The 20,601-nt window shown below is 39.6% G+C and overlaps 1 protein-coding gene across 1 annotated transcript; it reads right to left on the reverse strand.

Moving 5' to 3' along the window:
* Positions 1-106: 106 nt before the first annotated feature.
* LOC121895450 (plakophilin-1) lies at positions 107-19,014 on the reverse strand. Its single transcript, XM_042408609.1, has 15 exons — positions 18,502-19,014; positions 14,937-15,058; positions 10,882-11,052; positions 10,587-10,771; positions 10,259-10,400; positions 9,723-9,930; positions 9,329-9,497; positions 8,064-8,181; positions 6,284-6,451; positions 6,014-6,190; positions 5,622-5,775; positions 5,326-5,512; positions 4,207-4,291; positions 2,900-3,013; positions 107-2,458 (listed from the first exon to the last, which is right to left on the reverse strand). Exons 1-14 carry the CDS (start codon positions 18,683-18,685, stop codon positions 2,939-2,941), a joined length of 2,145 nt encoding a protein of 714 aa, XP_042264543.1. The 5' UTR covers positions 18,686-19,014; the 3' UTR covers positions 107-2,458; positions 2,900-2,938.
* Positions 19,015-20,601: the final 1,587 nt, after the last annotated feature.

A 20,601-nucleotide genomic window follows, 5' to 3' on the forward strand; every position in this document is an offset into this window, starting at 1 on the left:
AGTGTTGTATAGAGAGATCAGTATCTTCCACCATCTAATACAATACATAGCACACTGAACTGCTTTGGGGTTGGCTGTTAAAGAAAAGACCACCATTTACAACTCATCTTTGTATATGTGTTATTTATTCTATGTACAGACTGAGTGACGGGGAATACTCCTAATTATATGCCACACACACATTTCTCCAAAAATACATTTTAAGCAATACTGACGTCAATCTTCCCTATACAGGATGTCTCAAGCATAAAAACAGTCCACTGAGGAGTATTGTGGGGTCATGGGGAATCCCCCACAGTTGCCAACCGTCTCATCTCGTAGCAGGGGAGATTTAGTGATTTGTAAAGCTGGGTCTTCTGAAAGGGTTCGAGTTTTAAGAAGATTTAGAACCTGTTTTCAGTAAACAACACTGTTGTTGAGATGAGAGCGGATGAGAGCGGATACCTTGTAATGACCTCTTAAACCTTAATAGGTAGGTACAGTAGCAAAAATTACATATGACATGTTTAGATGATGAACCATATATCTGATTTTAAATAAAAACAGCATTTAAACAGTATGTATTCAAATGTGGAGATCCTCTTGCTTGTGGTTCATCTAAAGTTGCACACATAGTTCATAATTCATTAGATTTGTGTTTGAGAGCATGGCCCCTTCATCTTCATCTGCTCAGTGTGTTTGGGTTAGTGTTAGATCAAAGAACACTTTAAAGACTCTCAGTGTGCAGCCAGCAACTAACACTGACAGGTTTTTCTTTTAGTCTGAAATTGGACTTCTAAAGTTATTCTGAGGACTGACTATTCATGTTGCTCCAAATTTCTTTACATAGTTGATAAGAGTGAATGGGCACCAGCTGTGCCCAGGTGGTAATGTCATGTACTACATTCCAATCCTTCTCTGTCTCTGATTTATCAGTTTATGCAAGAAAATAAACAATAATGACAAAATTAAACAACATATAATATAAAACATGTAAATTTAAATCAGCATGTTTACGACAAAGCAACTGAAGAGAAGCAGGCACTTAGTACTGCACTTTAAAGTAATAGTGGGACATTTTGCAAAACACACTTATTTACTTTCTTGCTGAGAGAAAAGATTGCTACAAGCTACTGTCAGCAGCTTGTTAGCTCAGCTGAACATACAGACTGAAAACAAGGAAACAGCTAACCTGGTGTTGTCCAAAAGTAACATATTTTCACTAGTTGATCATTAATTAAGAGTTATCTCTCAATGGTTTAATCCACAGAAAAAGTGTAAAAGCAAAACATTGTGGTTTCACAAGTCCGGCACATAACCCCCTGTAAGACCCCAAAGTGTCATTTTAATACATTCGTTTTTGTGTGAATTAAACAAACAAGATATATTGTGTTAGTTAGTGAGCTTTAGAGGTGCAGGTTTGTACCTTTGGACAGAGCCAAGCTAGCCCTGCTTCCCGTTTCCCAGTCTTAATACAAAGTTAAGCTAACCAGCTGCTGACTGTAACTCCATGTTCAATGAGACATGAGAGTGGTATCGATCCAAACCAATAAGTGTATTTCCCAAAACGTCAAACAATTTCTTTAACTATTTATTAAGCTTTTTCAATTCATTTTTTGTAAAACAAAATTCTGAATCACAGAATGAAACAGATGATGAAACAAAGTAACAAAACAATCCAATAAATGGCATTAAACATCAGAAATGTAGCATGTCCTTGCTGTCATATAGAAACTTTCCGAATCCCTGTTTTTTTTCTCACTTGAACTGAGATTTTTCTCAGTTCTTTCTATCAATGCTTTATATACTGTAGGTACATTCAGTGTAAAACCTATTAACTTCAACAAAGCAAAAAACAACAACAAAAAAATCTTTCAAATCTTGTTATTATTTCACTTTTTTTATACCTTTAAGGAAAACACACTCTTTGGATATACAAGATTTCATCTGATAGCAACAGTATCACTAATACACTCAGGCTTTTTTTTCCTCTTTCTAGCTTTTTATATATTTTTCTTATTTCTTTCATTTTTGGCTACTCAGTCCTCAAGGCCACAATAGATATTTTATCATTAAGCCACTGCAGATATGAATACATGAATGTGAATCAATATCATGTGACTGTAGATGACATTGCCTGGTGCACTGTGGCTCTTTGGTTATGAGGAACTGGGTTTAAGCACACACACACACTTAACCTACCAAAAACACACTCACCCATTTATATACACAGACAGCAACATATCGAAATTAAATACATACAACACCACAGGATTATTCATGAAATTAAAAGCTCTCTTTTCTCTATTGTATGTACAATATACGATTGACTCATATTTGATTGAGCTCTGTCAACAAGGACAAGGTTATTATGAAAAATATGAAGAAAGAATGATTGAATAAATGAAAAGAAAAGTAATTTCACTCTCCTCATTGAAAGGGTGTGGCCACAGAAGTGTCTAAACATGCTGGTTTCCATCTGCAAGCACACACACAAGGACATGCAAGAAAAGGGGCAGAGACAGAGAGAAAACACTTTACTCCTTTTGATGCACATTCTGCTCATTTTGGTCCCATTGAGTCTTAAAAGCTTTGGCTGGTGATTTTTTTATATTTTTCTTATTGTCAACAAATCTAACATACAGAGCCGAACCAACAATGAACTGTATTGTGCGTTTATCCAAATTCTGATTTATCATATTCCTCTGTGCCGTAGACGTAACTATTAAAAACATGTCAAACATGTCCCAAGAGAGAGGTTTGTGTTTTTAATAGTTTTTGGACAACAACAGAGGTCTACGGCACAGAGGAATATGATATATGAGGCTTTGGATACATGCACAATACTTGTAAGTAGGTTAAGTCAGTTGTCGGTTTGGCTCTGCATAAGCAGATACAAGCATTCAGAAGCGTATTATACCTCTCGGCTTCATTGTGCCGGTCCACTTGTCCGTCACTCTCACTCAATGACTTGCATTGACTTGTGCACTGCTGAGGTGTTCTCATTGACAAAAAGGGATTTGCCCATCCCCAGCTGCGGATCAAAAAGTTTAAATGTAATCAGTTAAGGGTGTTGCACACATGTACGGACACACACACACACACACACACACACACACACACACACACACATACTTCAAGCCTTGCCACAAAGTAACCAGGTAATTGGCAAAGCCTGGGTAAACTTACATAACGCGCCCTGGTACTCCAACGATGAGTCATTCTCGCAATTAAACCTTTGTCTGCTATTGGCTTGTTTGCAAAATGACAGTGAATTCACAAATCTTTTCAAAACAGGCGAGTTAAAACATTCTCATATGTGTTTTAACACGGTGAATGTTTGTAAGGAGGGAAGTGTGCACCAGTGGAACAATGAAAGCAAAAACTCTCCCGTGTATATCACCCAAAGATCAAAAACGATACCACTCAAATCCTCACAAAAAATTCTCACCATTAATCACTGCAGCTGACATGTTGATATTTGGATTTGTTGAATTTATCAGGACAGGATATTTGCGCGCTCATGCACACACACACACACACACACACACACACACACACACACACACACACACACACACACACACACACACACACACACACACACACACACACACACACACACACACACACACACACACACCCTTACTCTAATTGTGAAATGAAATGTACTGTGTCAGCAACTTGCGGTAGAGGAGCTTCAAGGCAGCGTGAAAACTAGAGTTTTCCCTCGCTTGCAAGCTCTACTTTTCTGTCACTTTTGTTCTTAATTTATGACTTTTACTTTGCTGCTGTTCATATGATACTTGTTCATACATGCTATACACATATTTCAAGAAAAGGTTTCATTCAATCTTTCTATTCTCCACCCTGTCGCTGTCTTTTGACCCTTACTTAATCTCCCCTCCATGTTTCTTGTATTACACCTCTCATAATAGACAGTGAGCACTGAAAACCAGTCTGCCAGGATTCCAATGTGATTGTTTCTGTATTCACTGAACTCCAGGGTGGGGCAGGATTGAGGAAAATTGACTGTGTAGCCAGAGGAGTAATAATAAAGACCTACCCATTTATGCTGGGCCCTCCCGCTGCTTGTGCAAGGAAATATGAGCATGTGCTAAGCTTTAACCTGACACATGGATATGACAGGTTTGTGTTGTGTCTACCTAAAAGAATTAAAACACACCGTCAGACACACTTTTTGCATTTCCATTCTTTCTAATTTACCTTTTTCACAACTCCTTGCAAATTCTTCTCATTCCACAAGCTGTAGAGCAACAGGGAGGCTGCTTTGCTGCCTTTGGGGAAAGACCTAGAACAGATGGGTAAAGGTCATTAGGAAAAAGCACTGGCTGGCACAAGATGAGACGAATGGAAAAAAGAAGCAGACAGAAACAAGTAAGGCAAAGTATGCAGAAACAAAACAGGCATGTGAGGAAAAGAAGCACTGAGCATGTCACCTGCACTGCATACAATATGTTTTACATATGTTGACGGCAGAAGACAAAAGTTGACTGTGTTTGTGCTAAAATAACCTTTTGACCATAAGCTGCAATGACAACTACAATGATAGTGGTAGTTTAGAAAAGTTACATGATATATACTCACTGTTAAAGGGGAAGAATGCATAACAAATATTTACTTTAACACATATTGTGAAGATGTTTATGTTATTTATAGTGCCTTGAAGGGATAGTTTATCCAAATTACAAAATACAAACACATTTTCTCACCCTAAGTTGTACCGTATCTAACCATGGACATAGTTTAGATCTCTGAGATTTGTGTTGTCACAGCAATATTGAGGAGGAGAATGTAATTTCATTTTGTAGTGGTCATATCATTGAAAAAATACAAAAGAAATTCAAAAGCAATATCTCTTTCCAGATACAATTTCCCAGTTACTATTGATAATCCAACCTGTCAATGGTTTTCATCAGGACTACTTTTTTGGTAGAAAGTAGTTGCAATTGCAGCTGTTGACTAGTGTTCAGTAACAGGCAGGAGATAAAGAGATGTTGTTGTGAAATTCTTTTCACCTCTATTGTACTAGCATGGAAGCAGGAATCTCAAACAAATCTCAAAACATGGGCAGATAAAACTCAAAGCTATCCGCATGACTGAAAACCTCTACATGTAAGTCAAAATATATTTTTATTTTTTGGCAACTGGGGTGAGCTAACCCTTTGATCGAGACAAAGCAAGTAAAGTTTATTTGTATAGCACCTTTGAAACACAGAGGCAGTTCAAAGTGCTTTACAGACTGTAGTCCAAGAAATACATTCAAGATGGTCGCAGCTTTGAAAGCTGAGTTTCCCACACAGAGATGAATAAATAAAGACTCACCCATTCTCGCTGAGGTCAGCCAGTGATGACACCAGTTCATTATTAATGAACTTCTTGCTGACCTCAGTGTCCGACAACATCAGACTCCGTGCCGTGCTGCAAGCTGTTGCTATAGTTTCGTCTGAGTTCCCCATCTCCCGGGGGCCAGAGGAGAGGAGGCCGGTGAGCTCAGGCAAAATCTGCTTTGCTACAAAGAAGACAAAGGAAACAGTAACTTAGTCACTGCTACCTGAAAAACCGACAGGCAAACTATTCCCCTGAAACACCTATTATCAACATCTCATGAGTCTTCTTACCCATGGAGGTCTGCAAACTGCTGGTCCGAGACATGTTTCCCAGCAGGGACATGGCAGTCTTCTGCAGGCTCCGGTTAGGTGACTTTAACAGAGGGGGCATGTGCAGCAGAGCCCCCAGCTTCTGAACCAGAATCTGGCTCATGGCACTGGATCCCTGATACAAAACATGTTTGCATTGTGGAACCAAATCCAGTTGACTTTGTAATAATCTAATACAAATAACCTCTGAATCACTGTAGACAAAACTCCACCCTTTCTCATAAAACCAGCCAGTTCTACTTGTGCAGTTGTATTATTAATCCTACCATCTCCCTGTCACTGTTGATGATCCTAAACCTCCATTAATACCACACACAAAAGGTAATCCTAATAATTATATTCTTTGTACTCACCAAGCCCTTGCTGGCAGTGAGGTTCTGCAGGGCACCACAGCAGGCCTCCAGGGTGGCATCTTTCTGGGATGAGCCCAGCAGAGACAGGTAGGTCTGCATTGCTTTGGGATGGCACAGCCACTTGACACCTGATGGGGCACTGTCCTCTGGCATTCTTTGAACAGCATCAAATGAAAACTGAGGAGAAAGAATGAGAAAAAGAGGAGAGTAAGGTTTTGCATGTCACAATCTGGTCAACACACAGGGATGGAAGAGTTTGGTGGTACTCACTTCCTTTTGAGCCTTGCTGCTCTTGGGGCTGAAGCATCCGATTGTTGGGCTCTTCCTACTTCCAGACTGGCTCTCCGTCAAAGCGTTGAATTTGGCAAAGCACTGAGGCGACTCGGTCTCCAGTTGGTAGGTCAAGTTATGGAGGATACATGCACAGTTCTCCACAGACTACATAGAGGAGAGACGAGGAGTTACTACCCTCTTAATCTTCTCATCATCATTTTCAAGAACAGTTGTTATCTATTGGTCATAACTCTGAGAATAAATAACAAATGTGCAGATGTTTCTTGTTTGCAAGTTTCCCAGTTGCAAAAAATAAAATGAAAAGGTTGACACCATGCAGTTCTCCCTGACCGTCACTGCATGATAGTGGTTAATTGCTCGATTCAACAGCTACAAAGGGTCTCCAGAGAACTATTTCCTGAGTTTACTTTTGGACTCAAAGAGAAGCTTTTTTTGTGATTGAAACTTTTTGGAAAGCTGTAGGAGGCTCACGCTCTTTGCCCCCTGTCATTCTTTCCCAAATCTCGTAGCTAGTGAATAAAACATTAATAGCCAAAAATATAAGAATAACATCCAGGTTGACAGATACTGAAATTTCCCTCTAAGTCCATCAGAGGAACACAAGCCCATACTGATAACCTCCCTAATTTTCTTCTCTTTTTTTTCATGGTTCAAGGTTCACAGTTCCTATTGATTAAGCAAGTGTCAGCTACTGTGCTGTGGAAATGGATACATTCTTCTATAAATCCTGATGTGTTTCAGTAGATCCAGTTAGGTTTACTGACAGAGGGTAACAGAGATAAAGATGCATATATATGTATCTAAAACCGTCAATGTAAATAAAGCACAGAAACTGTCCTCTTCCATAACCATAAGGCTTTTAGTTACAACTTACCAGAAGTAGCTATTGTCTCACCATTGCAAAGGTGACATAAAATAAACAAAATATATCCTGCCTTTTATTTCACATAGGCAACACATAATCATGCAACATATCCGACAATCATCCTCTTCATTAAAGGAAGCTTGTGTACACACAGCTCCAGCACAGACATGGAATTAAGCACACATCCAAACCCAAAACTTCAACAAGCAGACACTAAATATATATACATGCTGCCTGCAGTGTTTACCTGCTTATGCGTGTGACACACATTGAAGGGGGCATGTGATGTATTTGTATTTGTACTGCATATGTGTGTAAATGTGCTTAAGGATATATTTAGTATCGGGACTTGAACATATTCTGTGAGATACACATGAGACACGTTCTGCAGGAACTCTGAGTAAACAAGGATACGTCACCACACATGAATCCAACCATAGCTAATCCGCCTGCTCTCACGTCCACAATTGAGTGTTAAAGAGACAATGTGGAAAAAATACTATGAGCCAGAAAACAGAGCAATGTCAACAATCATGGCCTGATTAAATGTTCCTTTATTGGTGTTGGTGTGAAGAGAAGAAGAGGGGTAGCCATTATTAATGTGATTACTGACACCTGTGCTTTTTCATACTATGACAAGTCAAAATATCTGCTGTGAAAAACACCTATGTATCAGTACACTGAATATTAAATTACATTTTCTCTGCAGCGCCCTATCAGACAAAATGGACAAGGGTGCCTGGATAATAATTAGTCTACCAACCAACTCTGATGCAGTCTGAAGTGCAGAGCCCTTAAGTTTTAATCTATCCATTGACAACTACTCGTGGTGGATGGGAAATATTTCCTTTGATAGAGATGAAAGAGATAACTGTTGGTTCACAAGGTTACCTTGTCATCAGGGTTTTCCTCTGCCACACAGGCCTCCATGTAACTCATGAGGGAGTCTATGAGGCCACGGCAGTCTCTCATCGCCTGCCTGTCCTTCTGTTGGGCACAGCTCAGGTTCCTGCACACATTTCAACCATTCATTTCAATCCACGTGGAAACACAAAAACGTCTAGAATATAATAACAGGCACAGACCTGTGAGTGCCTCATCATGTAACTATCACACCCTGTAAGCAAACTTGATTATGGTGATTAGGCATGGTGCTACAAGGTTTCCAAAGCAGTGTTAAGAAGTTACAACAATAGTTTAATACACATTTATCTTCTGCCTGGTTAATTTCCAAACTGACAACTCAGAAAAGCAGTCCTCTTTGCTGTGCAATCAGGCAAAAGATCTGGCAATAAATCTGCAACCAATTTAATTAAACAGAACAATGTTTCCACCTCACAGATATCTGTGCCATGCTTTGTCAAGGAAACAATACAAAGCCATGACAAAGGCAGGCAAAGAACTCTGACACCAAGGTGTTGCTATTAAATCAAATTTATTGGCACTTATCAACGCAGTGTATAGATCTTTTGTCTGATTTATGCCTTCAAAACATAAACATCAACCCTGTGAAGGTGCAGACTGGAGGTACAATTTCTCAATACCTTGAGAGAACAGTGCCTGTCCCCTTAACGCCTCTCATGCAGACCATTGTTACACACTACAATTTACTAACGCTCCCTAAATGTCTCACATGCAGGCTATCGGTAGACGCTACAATTTACCCATGATCCTAAAACGCCTCACATACAGACTATTGGCAGACTACAATTTTGAGCTGAGCTGAAGTTGATCATTCAAAATGTGCCTCAGACATCCTGCACTATGTCTTCAACATACTGTACCTACCAAGTTCTCGCGCGTGAGCAACTCTCTGAACTTATCAAATTTATTCTCTATGGTAGTTCTTGTCACTACGGATGTAATCCCTCCTACAGCCACAATGTGGGTTGTAATGGCAGAGTTGCGCTGTCCGTATTTTCGCTCACTGACTCCACGGACAGAAGAAGAAGCAGAAGCAACGTTGTTCATGAGGCATTTTTATACATTTCTCGAGAACCGCTCATCCAAACAACTTCATACTCAACACTGCACTTCCTTGGGTCCTCAACACCTGCCAAGTGTGAAGCCGATTGGATGAACGGTTGTCAAGGCATGCGAAGGACACACATACATACAGACAGAGATTCCTTCCTTTAGCAGAGAGATGTTCTCACCGCAGACATCCTGTGGCGCTGTAGAAGACATCAGGGTGTATGTTGTTGTTGGCACTGTTGTCTGACCAGCATGTGAATGGCACCACTACATTCTCAGTAAGTGCGGGCAGAGCTGTTGCGATAAGTTCTCCCTTCAGCTCATCAGCAGAGGACAGGTTCCATAGCAGGCCTACATATTACAGATAAGTAAAAAATGAAAGATGCAATTTTTTTTGAGTCAATTTTATCATCATGTAGTTTCGTATTCTTAAATACATGTTCTTACTTTTTTAATACTTTTCTTCTCAGTCTTGTGATATTTTTCCCGTAGGATTGATGTTTTAACCTTGAATTAAAGGCCCACTTTGTTCTCCTTCCATCCAATATTTTGACTTGTCTGGATAAAATGTCCTACCTGTGATCTGTTTCTGAGTCTCAGTAGAGTCTGTCTCCTTTAGTAGCTGCAGGGCCTTAGCTATACCACCACAGTGCTGAACCTCCAACTTGTTGTTCTGGTGCTTGAACACCAAGTTCCTCAAGGCCCCGGCAGCAGCCTGGCTCACCCCAGGGCTGGGGCTGCGCAGCAGGGTCACCAGAACAGGGATACCCCCTAGTTGGAAAACCTGAGACACAGAGACATGGAGGGCACATGTATAGTAATGTGCAACTTTAAGGCGTGGCAGTTGATTGACAACACCGTAGGTCACAAAGAGAACAAGCTGCCTAGTGTGATGACAAATGCATTCTCCTCCCTTTCCCTCAAGGCAGGTAACATAGAGGTCTTCACAGAGCACTCCTCCACTTGTATCACTACTATACAACACAATCCTCATACAAATGTGATATGAAAAAAACAACAGGACAACAGTGCATGTGTGTATGTTTGGTGGGTGTCTGTGTGTGGTAACATGAGCATTTACAGTATATTTGTGTGTGAGAGAGTGCTCTGACCTCCTGTTTGGCGTGCTCCTCTTTGAAGGTGGTGTGTTGAATGAAGGTGGCTCCACACTGCTGGAATGTCTCTTCAGGATTAGACAGGAACTCTACAGCCTCCTTTAGGGTCAGGTCTGATATTGTCGCTGTGCTGTTCACCCTGCAGAAACAGGCACAGGAATGGAAGAGAAGGTTGGTGTAGCGATAAATGGAGATGAGACACTAAATCAATCTGGTGCCACAAGTTCAATAAACAGCACAGGTTTCATTTGTTGTAGAAAACACTTTTCTATGCATTTAAAGGATAATAATTACATTTAAAAGCCAAGGAGACAAGTGAACTCACGCTGATTGCTGCTCTTTCTTGGAGGTTTTGATGGTACTGATCTTGTTCTCATTGTGAGACTGGGCAGAAGGTGGCCAGATGCGTGGCTGACTGCTGGTCATGTGACCGCTGTTGGAATAGGTGCTTTGTCTGTTAAATCGAGTCTGGAGGGTGTGCTGGCTCTGGGCAGTCTGTCCTTTGGCTCTCTAAAAAAGAGCAATTTACATTGTTTATATGGTACTGTTGGTTTCATGTAGTTTTTTAAAACTTTTAGACACATACTGTATGCCTTGCATATAAAAAAATAACTGATCACCATAACGGGTGCAGGAACAGCAGAAAACGAGGGAGCCAAGGCAGGGTCACTGCGACTGGGTTTCAGCCCATTGGGACTGTGGGGCCAGTTAGAGGAGCCGATTTGTTGTTCCCATGTGCCCGAGCTGCTGACATGTCTTCCACTTACAGTTTTAGTGGACAAAGAGCGACTCTAGAAAAAAAAAAGTATGGTTCAGGATGGTAACTTGCATAAAACATTTCCATTAAAGGTTTTCCAGAGCATGATATGTGTGTAAAATTATGAGCCTACACAGTATTTTATTCAGATTAGATAGAAAACTACACATTTAATACATTATGAGAAGGCCATGCACCAGCCAGTCACTGAAACTCTAGCTTAACTGGGACAAGAATACTGTTATCTGCTAAAATATTGCAACACCTTAAGGCTTCTTTGAAGCAATAATCCAGGTCTCTCTCTCTCTCTCTCTCTCTCTCTGTCTCTCTCTCTCTCTCACACACACACACACACACACACACACACACACAAACAGGTAACCCACTTTCCCCAAGAACAGTTTTCAAAGAAACCCCCTGTAAACCAAGACAGAGGAATTTGACCTGACACAAAGCCTGCATGCCTTCTCTTTTCCTCAGTTTACGCTGAGGGCAGCAGAATGCCGCACAATCATACAAACTAAGCTAACATAATAAGTGCCACTGGAAACTATCTCAGCCAGTTGTGTATAAGGCTGCTGGTGCAGTTGAGCACTTTCTCACAGAAGTGCTTTCCGTGTGCAAGTCAGACATGGCACTCGTTAAACCTGTCTTCACAGTCCTGATGTCACTACATAACATAATCTCATATAATTATGTATTGTTTATGTATCAATTTATTTTCTCTTTGTTTTTTTGCTGTGTCTGTGTGTACATGTGGGTACAAAACAAACATTCAAGCTTCGCCACAAACTAGCCAAGTAAAACTGACATAATATGCCTTGCAAATACTCTAATAATGAGTCATTCTCACAATTAAACCTTTGTCTCCTATTGGCGTGGATTCACAAAACTTTTCAAAGCAAGCAACTTAAAACATTCCCATCTGTGTTTAAACACTGAACATTTGTGAGGAGGGAAGTGTGTACCAGTGAAACAATGAAAGGAAGAAATTTCCCCTGCATGTCGACCAAAACAAACACATTACTGCTCAAATCCTCACAAAAAATTCTCTTACCATTAATCACTGCAGCGGACATGTTGACATTTGGATTTGTTGAATTTATTAGGAAGGGATATTGGTACACACACGCACACACGCACGTACACACGCATGCACAGAGAGAGAGAGAGTTGTTTTAAAAAAAATGAATTGACCTCTTTCTGTGTAACAACTTTCTTTCCTGCTTCAAACTGGACCAGTTGCTTGGTTACCAGCTGCTCATCAGCCCTCGCTATTTAGCTATTATGGAGGAGAAAACAGGATGTGTCAACAACACGTTTGATAAGAACTGAGAGTGTTTACTCTCCAACTGCTGCATGCTCCCTTCATTTGGGTACAGCCTGAATGAGCCACTGGGTCCTTCCTTATAGCAGAGGGTGTATAAGAGAAATAGATGCAAATTCTGCAGAGCAAATACAAGCAGCACAGAAAAATTGCAGGATGCTTCCCTGTTGTATTTAGTGACAGAAATTGAGTAAAAGTACAAAAATATTGTTGTTAATGTGATTTAGATGGGAAAGAAATAGGAGCAGGATATCCCTGCGTACTGCCAAAAGCATTGTGAAGTGCCTTTTCATAGTGCTTACCCAGATGGGAATAATCATAATGACAATACATGAGATGATAATATTTCTAGTTGTATTAGGCAATTGTGCATAATGTTCTAAATCAATGAACAGAGCAATTTCATGGCAAAGTTGTATTTACATATTTTGACAGAGTACTTCGATTTTTTAGGTACTGAATTCACTGGATTAGCAAAAAAAAGGCATTCCCATTTAGTTAACATTTAGTCAACAGTCTCAATTAAATTTCCAGTAAATTTCATGTGGTATCAATACTGTAGTATGGGAAAGTGGAGAAATGTCACACATTCAAAGAATTCATTCCCAAAGGCTAAAAAGAGCTGCTCTCTCCTAGTTGCCTATGTTTACACCAAAAATATCTGAGCTTTCATGACAGACTCAACACTACAAACCAAAAGTCAAGAAATGCAGAAACACGTTAACAGTGAGTCCGGAAGCAAATCCTGTTTCTTTTATTTTAACATTATAACCTATATTATATTATCATTTTACACAGTTTTAATAGTTTTGAGTTGCTGTTGTTGCTTGGTTTGTTTCTTCCTTTATGTTTCTTTACTTTTTCATGAACACGTTCATTCAGTAAAGCAGTGCAAATACATGCTGCTCTGGGTGACAGGTGTAATACTAAGAGTCAAATACAAGAGACAAAAGAGGAACCACAACAGAATCTGTGGTTACTAGCTCTGCAATGCAACTTTTACCAAGCATCTCACATATTCATTTTGCCTGTGGAATTTAAATAAAGTGGAATCAACCACAGAATCAGAGCAACAAACGAAGGCACAATGTGATAGAAATATATTCCATGATGTGATGATGATGAGCCTTCATCAGCAAGAACGCATCGCCACACTCCCTAGACATGCCTCAAGTCACTGTCAGTAGGCCAGGTTAGCCCAGCCCAGAGCAAATAAATATTCACACACACTCACACACATACAAAACCACACTGATGAAGTCAACTTTACTCATCTGTGGAATTTGGATTAGTCCAGTGCTGCAAATGAGTTGAACTCAACCTGACTCTTAGTGACAGGACTAAACTTGAGAGCAACACTCAAAATCAGTATTTGTCCATTTATAAACTCAGGAAATCACATATGCCTTGTTGCTAGAATACAACGGTATTTCTGTCACATGTTCATTATACTCATACATGTGCAGCACAGGCTGTAAGGTACTGTACTCTGCATGCACACACATGTACAGCACACAAACAACACATGGACAAGGACAAAGTTGCAAGATGAAACAAATGTAACCACTGTAGCAGGGCACCAGAGCAATTAATCTGGCCGCAGAAATAAAAAGGTGATTTCTAAACCAGGAGAGCCATGCAGCTACACCATGAGCGGGACCAGCATAATTATGGTGTAATGTTTCATAAAACAATATCATAAATCACCAGGGACTAAGGTGTTAACGCTGACTTGACTTGATGGATTGAAATAACACACCTCCTGATATTGCATCCAGTTGCACCACTTAAAAAGTCTCACAGTTGAGTTTCCAAACATTAACAATTGCCTGGGAGGGAATTTCAGGATGTATGGGAGCTATTCAGACATCTTAACCATCAGGGAGTGTATCTTTTAAGGATCATATCAGCATTGTTGGCATGTTTTTCCCCATTTACAAAAGAAAAGTCTTTTAATTGCTGTCAAATGTTTTTCAAAGCGTGCTCCAGTTTAGGGAAGTACACTTAATTACTTTCTTGCCGGGAGTGAGATGAGCAGATCGATACCACAGTCATTTCTATCCATTCAATAGCTTAGCATAAAAACTGGCTAGCCTGGCTCTTTTTTTGTTTGGACAGAGCCAGGCTAGCTGTTTTCACTGTTTCCAATCTTAATTGCACAGACAAATATGAATGTAGTACTTTATCTATTTTCTCGTCTGAGTTTTAACAACTATTCCTTTAAATTGTTGAAGCAATTAATTGGTTTCATGATTTTATTGTGTCAAAGTTATATTATGTTTGCTTGGTAATGCAGTTTGAGTGTCATTTAAGAAGTCTAACCTGCATTACCACACAACAGTAACATTTTTGAAAGAACATATTCATGTATATTCATGACCTGTTCACTGTGATGAATTACTGCAAGCATGTTTCATGTCATACACAAAACAAATGGCTAGAACTGATCAGCAGTAATGATAAGTATTTGTGATTGTAGTGCAAGCAATGATTTGGTCTTTTCATACAGAGACAGTGAAAGGAAAAAAGGGTTTGTGCTCTGATGAACTGTTCAACAACGAGTGGGACTGTTACATAAGAGAAATAATTACCCATTTGTTGTAGCCTGTTGACGTAGCGGAGTTGGTGCGGTGGAAGGTGCCATTTGTTTTGGATGGAGCGAACTTGAATGTTCCAAACTCAGCGTATGTCGTCAAGGTCTTTGGACTCACGGCTGTTAAAAGAGGAGACGTAAGACAACAACGAAACAAACAACAGACAGACACAGAGTGAGGAATGCAAGATAAGCGGTGAGACAGAACAAATCCAAAGATCCAGAGATGTAACTAGGGACAGTAGGACAAATAACACCAAACAAACTTGAAACACACCCATTTGGATTAACTGGGTAACTTTGAGCCAATTGAAAGAAGATAAGGCCTCTATGAGACACTGGCATGAAAGAATGAGGGCTGTTGCTTAAAATTCAGTGGCTTAATGTGGGCTTCAGGTTTCCACCATAATGATAAGATGAGGTGTAATATTTGATATATTATATATTTTAATAAATGCCCACAGCTTTATGTTGGACAAAAGCAGCATTGCAATTTCTGATAAAACAATTAACTATTTGATATCTAATTGGACAATTACAAGAGGGATTTAGTAAAAGGTGTTAAAAGACTTATTTATTTAACAAATTAATTCACATGCACATAAATCAAATTACAAAAATGATTTAAAATAACTAATTAAAACAGTAAAGATGTGAACATTTAAACATAAAATGGTAATAAATAGATGAATCCAAAAATAAGTATTTAAAAAGGGAAATAAAAGATTTTCTTCCGATTTGAATTTTGATTTAGTGTTTGATTGCTATTATCTGTTTCTCTACGTCATTACACTGCATTCTGCAAAATTTTGGTAATCTGCCATGCCGACATGAGTGTTTCTTCGGTTATCTATTAATAACTGTTTGATTTAATCCATATACTGATGGATTGATTTATGAATGATTAATAATATCTTATTAATGCCAGTTTACATATATTGTTCAATTAAATATCAATACCTGAATTAGTTAATCATTTTAGCTATTTTATTGATAACATTGTTCATTCCAGTTCACAGTGGTCTGTTTCAGTATTGCATGTTACACTCATTACTGTCTATAAAATGCATGTCTACCCTTTAGTCAGCCAGAAAGACAGACATGACATCATATCGCTCGATTAGAAGGCTTTGCATTGCACTCTGAGCTTAGGCTTAAGGAAATCCAGCCTTTACACATAGCCAGCAAGTTGTGGCACATTTGTCAGTCTGTCTTGTAGGATGATTGATGGGAACGTGAGGCTCACTGCCATATTATGTTGAATGTAAGACAATGACTTCACCATTACACGATTATGATTGTAAAAACAACAGAATAATCGCGGTAAGATACGTGACCTCAGCGCAAGAAAAGAGGAAGCCTCAAAAGGTGAGTAAAGTACCATCAGGCTGGATAAAAAGGCCGTAAAGGGTCAGTTCACCTAAAACACACAAAAACAATTTTTTCTCTTTGCCTACTCCAAGTACTATCAAGCCAAGCCGACTGACTCAGTTTTATGTGTTGAGGTTTTCAAGTGTCTGCCTCTGAAACTACTACTGCCGCTCTAATACAAGACAGATACCGATCAGTTTGTACTACTTAAGACTTTGACAAAACATGTTTTCCAGACACAGTGTTTGTCATTACAATCTACAGAACTCGCTGTGGACAGTTTTTACAGTTGATTTCTGTAGCAGAAAGCAGTTCCAGTTTTTTTGCACCCTGAATAAGGCATAGCTGAAACGTCCATGGATTTTACTCGCTTTTGCCGAACGTAGAAACTGAAAGAATAACATCTTCAAGAGGATTTTGACTGATTTTAATGAACAAAATCTTCTTTGGATGAGAAAACTCTTGCTGGTTAAGCGAAATGTTTTTTTTTTCCCTTAACCTTCAGTTGCTTGAGCACCATGAATGAAAATCCAGTCACCTCCATCGTGTTGGGGCAGCAGCAGAAGGTGTCAGAGGCCGACGTCTCAAAACCTCGGCACATAAAACAAAAACTATCTGAATGGCTTGACAGCTATAATGATAAGTGAGAATATGTGTTTTTGTTATCTTTGTTGACCTGGCCCATTCACCATCACAGGCCAGAACTGATCCTTGTCGTTATCAGAATATGCTCAGGTGAGGTTCCAACGAATGGCTGCAACACTATCGCACAGTAAGTTAAATACAACAGTATGTTACTCATCATGATGAACTTGGGAGCCGTCTGATAACCTCAGGGGTGTGTGCAACTCTAACCTTGATGTTGTTCTTTTTATTGTTCAACATTTGTCTACGTTCATGTTAATTTTTTTCTATAGATCAATGAGTTTGCCTTAAATAATGACTATGCAAAAAAAAAAAAAAAAAAAAAAAATGAATAAAGAGTTAAAGGGGCAAACCAAATTGAAAAGTAAATCAATTTTAAAACTTTCAGGGATCAGAGATGATAAATCATTCAGATCTTCAATTTTTAAAATAAATGCTGCATTTAAAGACCATACAGTTATGTTAAAGTGTAAGAAATAACAGCTGATTTAGGGCCTTTAACACGCCCATTAACATACGTTTAAGCAGCACTTTCTCTTTTGTTTTCTGGGATTGAATGTTACCTTGTTTATGCCTCTCAAATGGATTATATTTTTCTATCTGTGCCTTTAAATCCCAATCATTTGATGAAGGCCAATCTAAAGCAGGCCACAGGTGTCCTTGTCGTGTGCGCTACAAATTTCACAATCATTTGAAGCGTTGAAAGTGACAGCAAGGCCATAAAACTGTCTACACTTTGCCTACTTTTCAACCACCAGATCTCAACTCCACAAGAATCCTGCAACACATTTCACAAAATAGAAAAATGTGTTGTTTCTCAATTTTACTGGATCTTTATTACGCCTATTGCAGTAATGTCACACACCAGAAAGACTAAAATGTAATTTTCATAATGTGTGTGTGGGTCTTTGTGAGCCCTTGGGCTGAATTCCAAACTCACAGAGAACAAAACAGCTCTGACGCGCTCAGAGTGAGTTGGACCTGACTGAAAGTCTCAAAGCGCCGTTTAGCAGACCTCACAAGAACAAAACTTATTGTTCAACAGCAGCCAAGGGTCACATTTCACACCGGGAGTGGGCGACGTTTTCCCGCACAATAATCAATATCAGTAAAAGCCAATTATGGCGTTGCATAACACCGCTATCTATACCTGTACTGTGCATACCACCTTAACCAAAAAAAAAAAGAAACAAAAACAAAACGTATACAACTCCACATGCGCTTTTGTTATCTTCTCACACTAAACTAGACTACAAGCAGCAGAAAAAATATTTTCCAAATGTTCTTTTAGCCAACAAAGAAGGTAGGAACGGTTTGGTTTCTTTGCCAAAAAAGCAGCACAGGAAAACTGCACGTTCAGACAGTTTGCCACTCATCAGCTGCTGATATTGAGTGATGCATGATTTTCAGGAAGCACGAAAGGGCTCTAAGCTCAGGTAGTGTAAGAGTAGAGTGTAAGAGTAATGTGTTGTATAAGGATGCAACAACAACAGCACTCAGATAAAGAGGTTAACATTATGAGGTTTTTATAAAAGTTTTTTCCATACCTGTAGGTGAGGGAGACAGTGAGCCGCTCTGCCCTGGTTTGGACTTGCTCCTCTTGATGCTGTGCACTTGATCCAGCACGCGCTGCTTTCCCGAGCGCAGCTTGTTGTCGGAGGGCACCGCGAGCGACGTGTCCTCCGTGTTGCCCGTGATCATCGCTGACCGCAGCGGCTCCGGAGCCATCATCTTCCCTTTCCTCGAACCGAGCGACTGAGCGAAGTTTCCAAACGAGCGAGCCCAGAGGAGGAGGAGAGCGGCTCGATTCAGCGAGACGACTGCAGCGGATCTGCCAAGTTTGTAGATTGGCTCAATGTTCCCAGAACGAGGCGGTGGACTCCACCCTTAGGACCGCGCCCCGTCGAGGTGGGACGGACAGGAGTTCACTATGCAGGTGCCGAGTGACGGGAAGAGCCGAGCAGAAATGCATGCTTCCAAACTGCTGCAGTGTGTAATATATGCGCAACTGTGGCGCAATAGAGGATTAGTACAAATAATATTTACAGTGAAGGAAGGCAAAATGTTAGTCAGCTTCTCCCTGGCGGCCCTGAGCTACTAGGATTTAGTGTTGTTACATAATAAAATGTCTGTTGTCTCCTACCTTGTCCCCTTAGAGGGAAGGGTCACTGCTAATCAATACAAAGTTGTTGTGAGTGATCACCTTTATCCTATGATCAAACATTTCTACCTTGATGGGAGTTGTTTCTTCTAGGATGACTGTTGTGAAAATTTAAGATGAATTCACAGAGAGCAAGTTGTCTTTCTGAGTTTTATTGCAATATCCAGAATACATATAAGTCCAGATCTCCCAGTTTGCTAGGCTGAAGAGATGTTGACTGAAGTTCAGTGTTGGTACTTGCATATACAGCCACATGCATCACAATCATCACATATTCATCACCCTAACAGTTAATTTTAATTAATTCACCGTATCTCTAGGGAGTTTCTCTCGGTCTCTGTTGAGAATTAAGAGTTGAAGGCCAAATCCTTATCTGCTTTTCCTCCCTGGACATTCCCTCTAAAGTTACAGTGACTGTAACTTTTAACATGGGAAGCAGAGATCATAAAGTCTTACAATGAGTGTTTGACCATTAGGCAGTGTAACATAATCTTAAGACAATAACATAAGTATATAGTGTATATGTTTCCATTTCAATGACAATGCCCCCATTCACATGGCACAAGGGGTCACTGAATGGTTTGATGAGTATGAAAATGATGTGAATCATATTCTATGGCCTTCACAGTCACCAGATCTCAACCTATTTGAACACCTATGGGAGATTTTGAACCTATGTGTTAGACAGCATTCTCCACCACCATCATCAAAAATATCTTTTGAATTAATGGTGTTCATCCCTCTAAAAGAGCTCAGAGACTTGGTAGAATCAATGTCAAGGTGTGTTAATGCTGTTCTGGTGGCCCAACACCTTACTATGACACTTTATGGCTTTTTCTTTAATTTGCCATCCGTCTGTATGTACAGCATGTTTGTGTGTGGCTTAAAGTTAACATCAGTCAACAATTAGGTATTTATTCATCAACACTGTAATACATTGTAACAGTGATCAAACATTAACATGAACAGGGTCTCTAGTCTCTAGAATATCAGGAAATAATTTTTGGGGGTAAATTGAGCCATTGACTCATCTTGCCCCAATGTCACTGGCACGTTTTACCCCACTACCTCCATTTTGACAAAACTGTTTCACACAGTGGCTCAGATCCACAGTTATGCTAAGTTTATGACCTTGTTTTATAGCTTACATTGACTTAAATTAACATGTAATAATGTCCAAAAGATATCTTTTTTAATTAAGATACAAGACTGATAACTTTAGTGACATGATGAATTCACTTGGCATGACAAAAACCATTTTTTTTGCTCTGTTTTGCTGACCACTCTCTCCATGTGCTTGAGTCGAAGATGGATTGAGTAATGTGAACTATACTTTCTTAATTTGTGATCACGTGATCACTTTTGCTTATGGTTACCTTGATAAAGGGGGTGGCTCATTTTACCCACTGGCTCTATTTACCCCGTTCTCCCCTATATACATTTTTAAAAGTTCATAAACAGTTGTAAGTGCAAATTAAAGGTAGTC

Source organism: Thunnus maccoyii, chromosome 4 (assembly GCF_910596095.1).
Source record: "Thunnus maccoyii chromosome 4, fThuMac1.1, whole genome shotgun sequence".
Taxonomy (NCBI): domain Eukaryota; kingdom Metazoa; phylum Chordata; class Actinopteri; order Scombriformes; family Scombridae; genus Thunnus; species Thunnus maccoyii.

Coding starts and splice junctions, on each gene's coding strand:
- LOC121895450 (XM_042408609.1), bottom strand. CDS start 18,685: ATGATGGCTCCGGAGCCGCTGCGGTCAGCGATGATCACGGGCAACACG. Junction 6,452..8,063: donor AGGAAAACCCTGATGACAAG/GTAACCTTGTGA, acceptor TCCTCTATGTAG/TCTGTGGAGAACTGTGCATG. Junction 4,292..5,325: donor GCTGACCTCAGCGAGAATGG/GTGAGTCTTTAT, acceptor CATCTGTTCTAG/GTCTTTCCCCAAAGGCAGCA.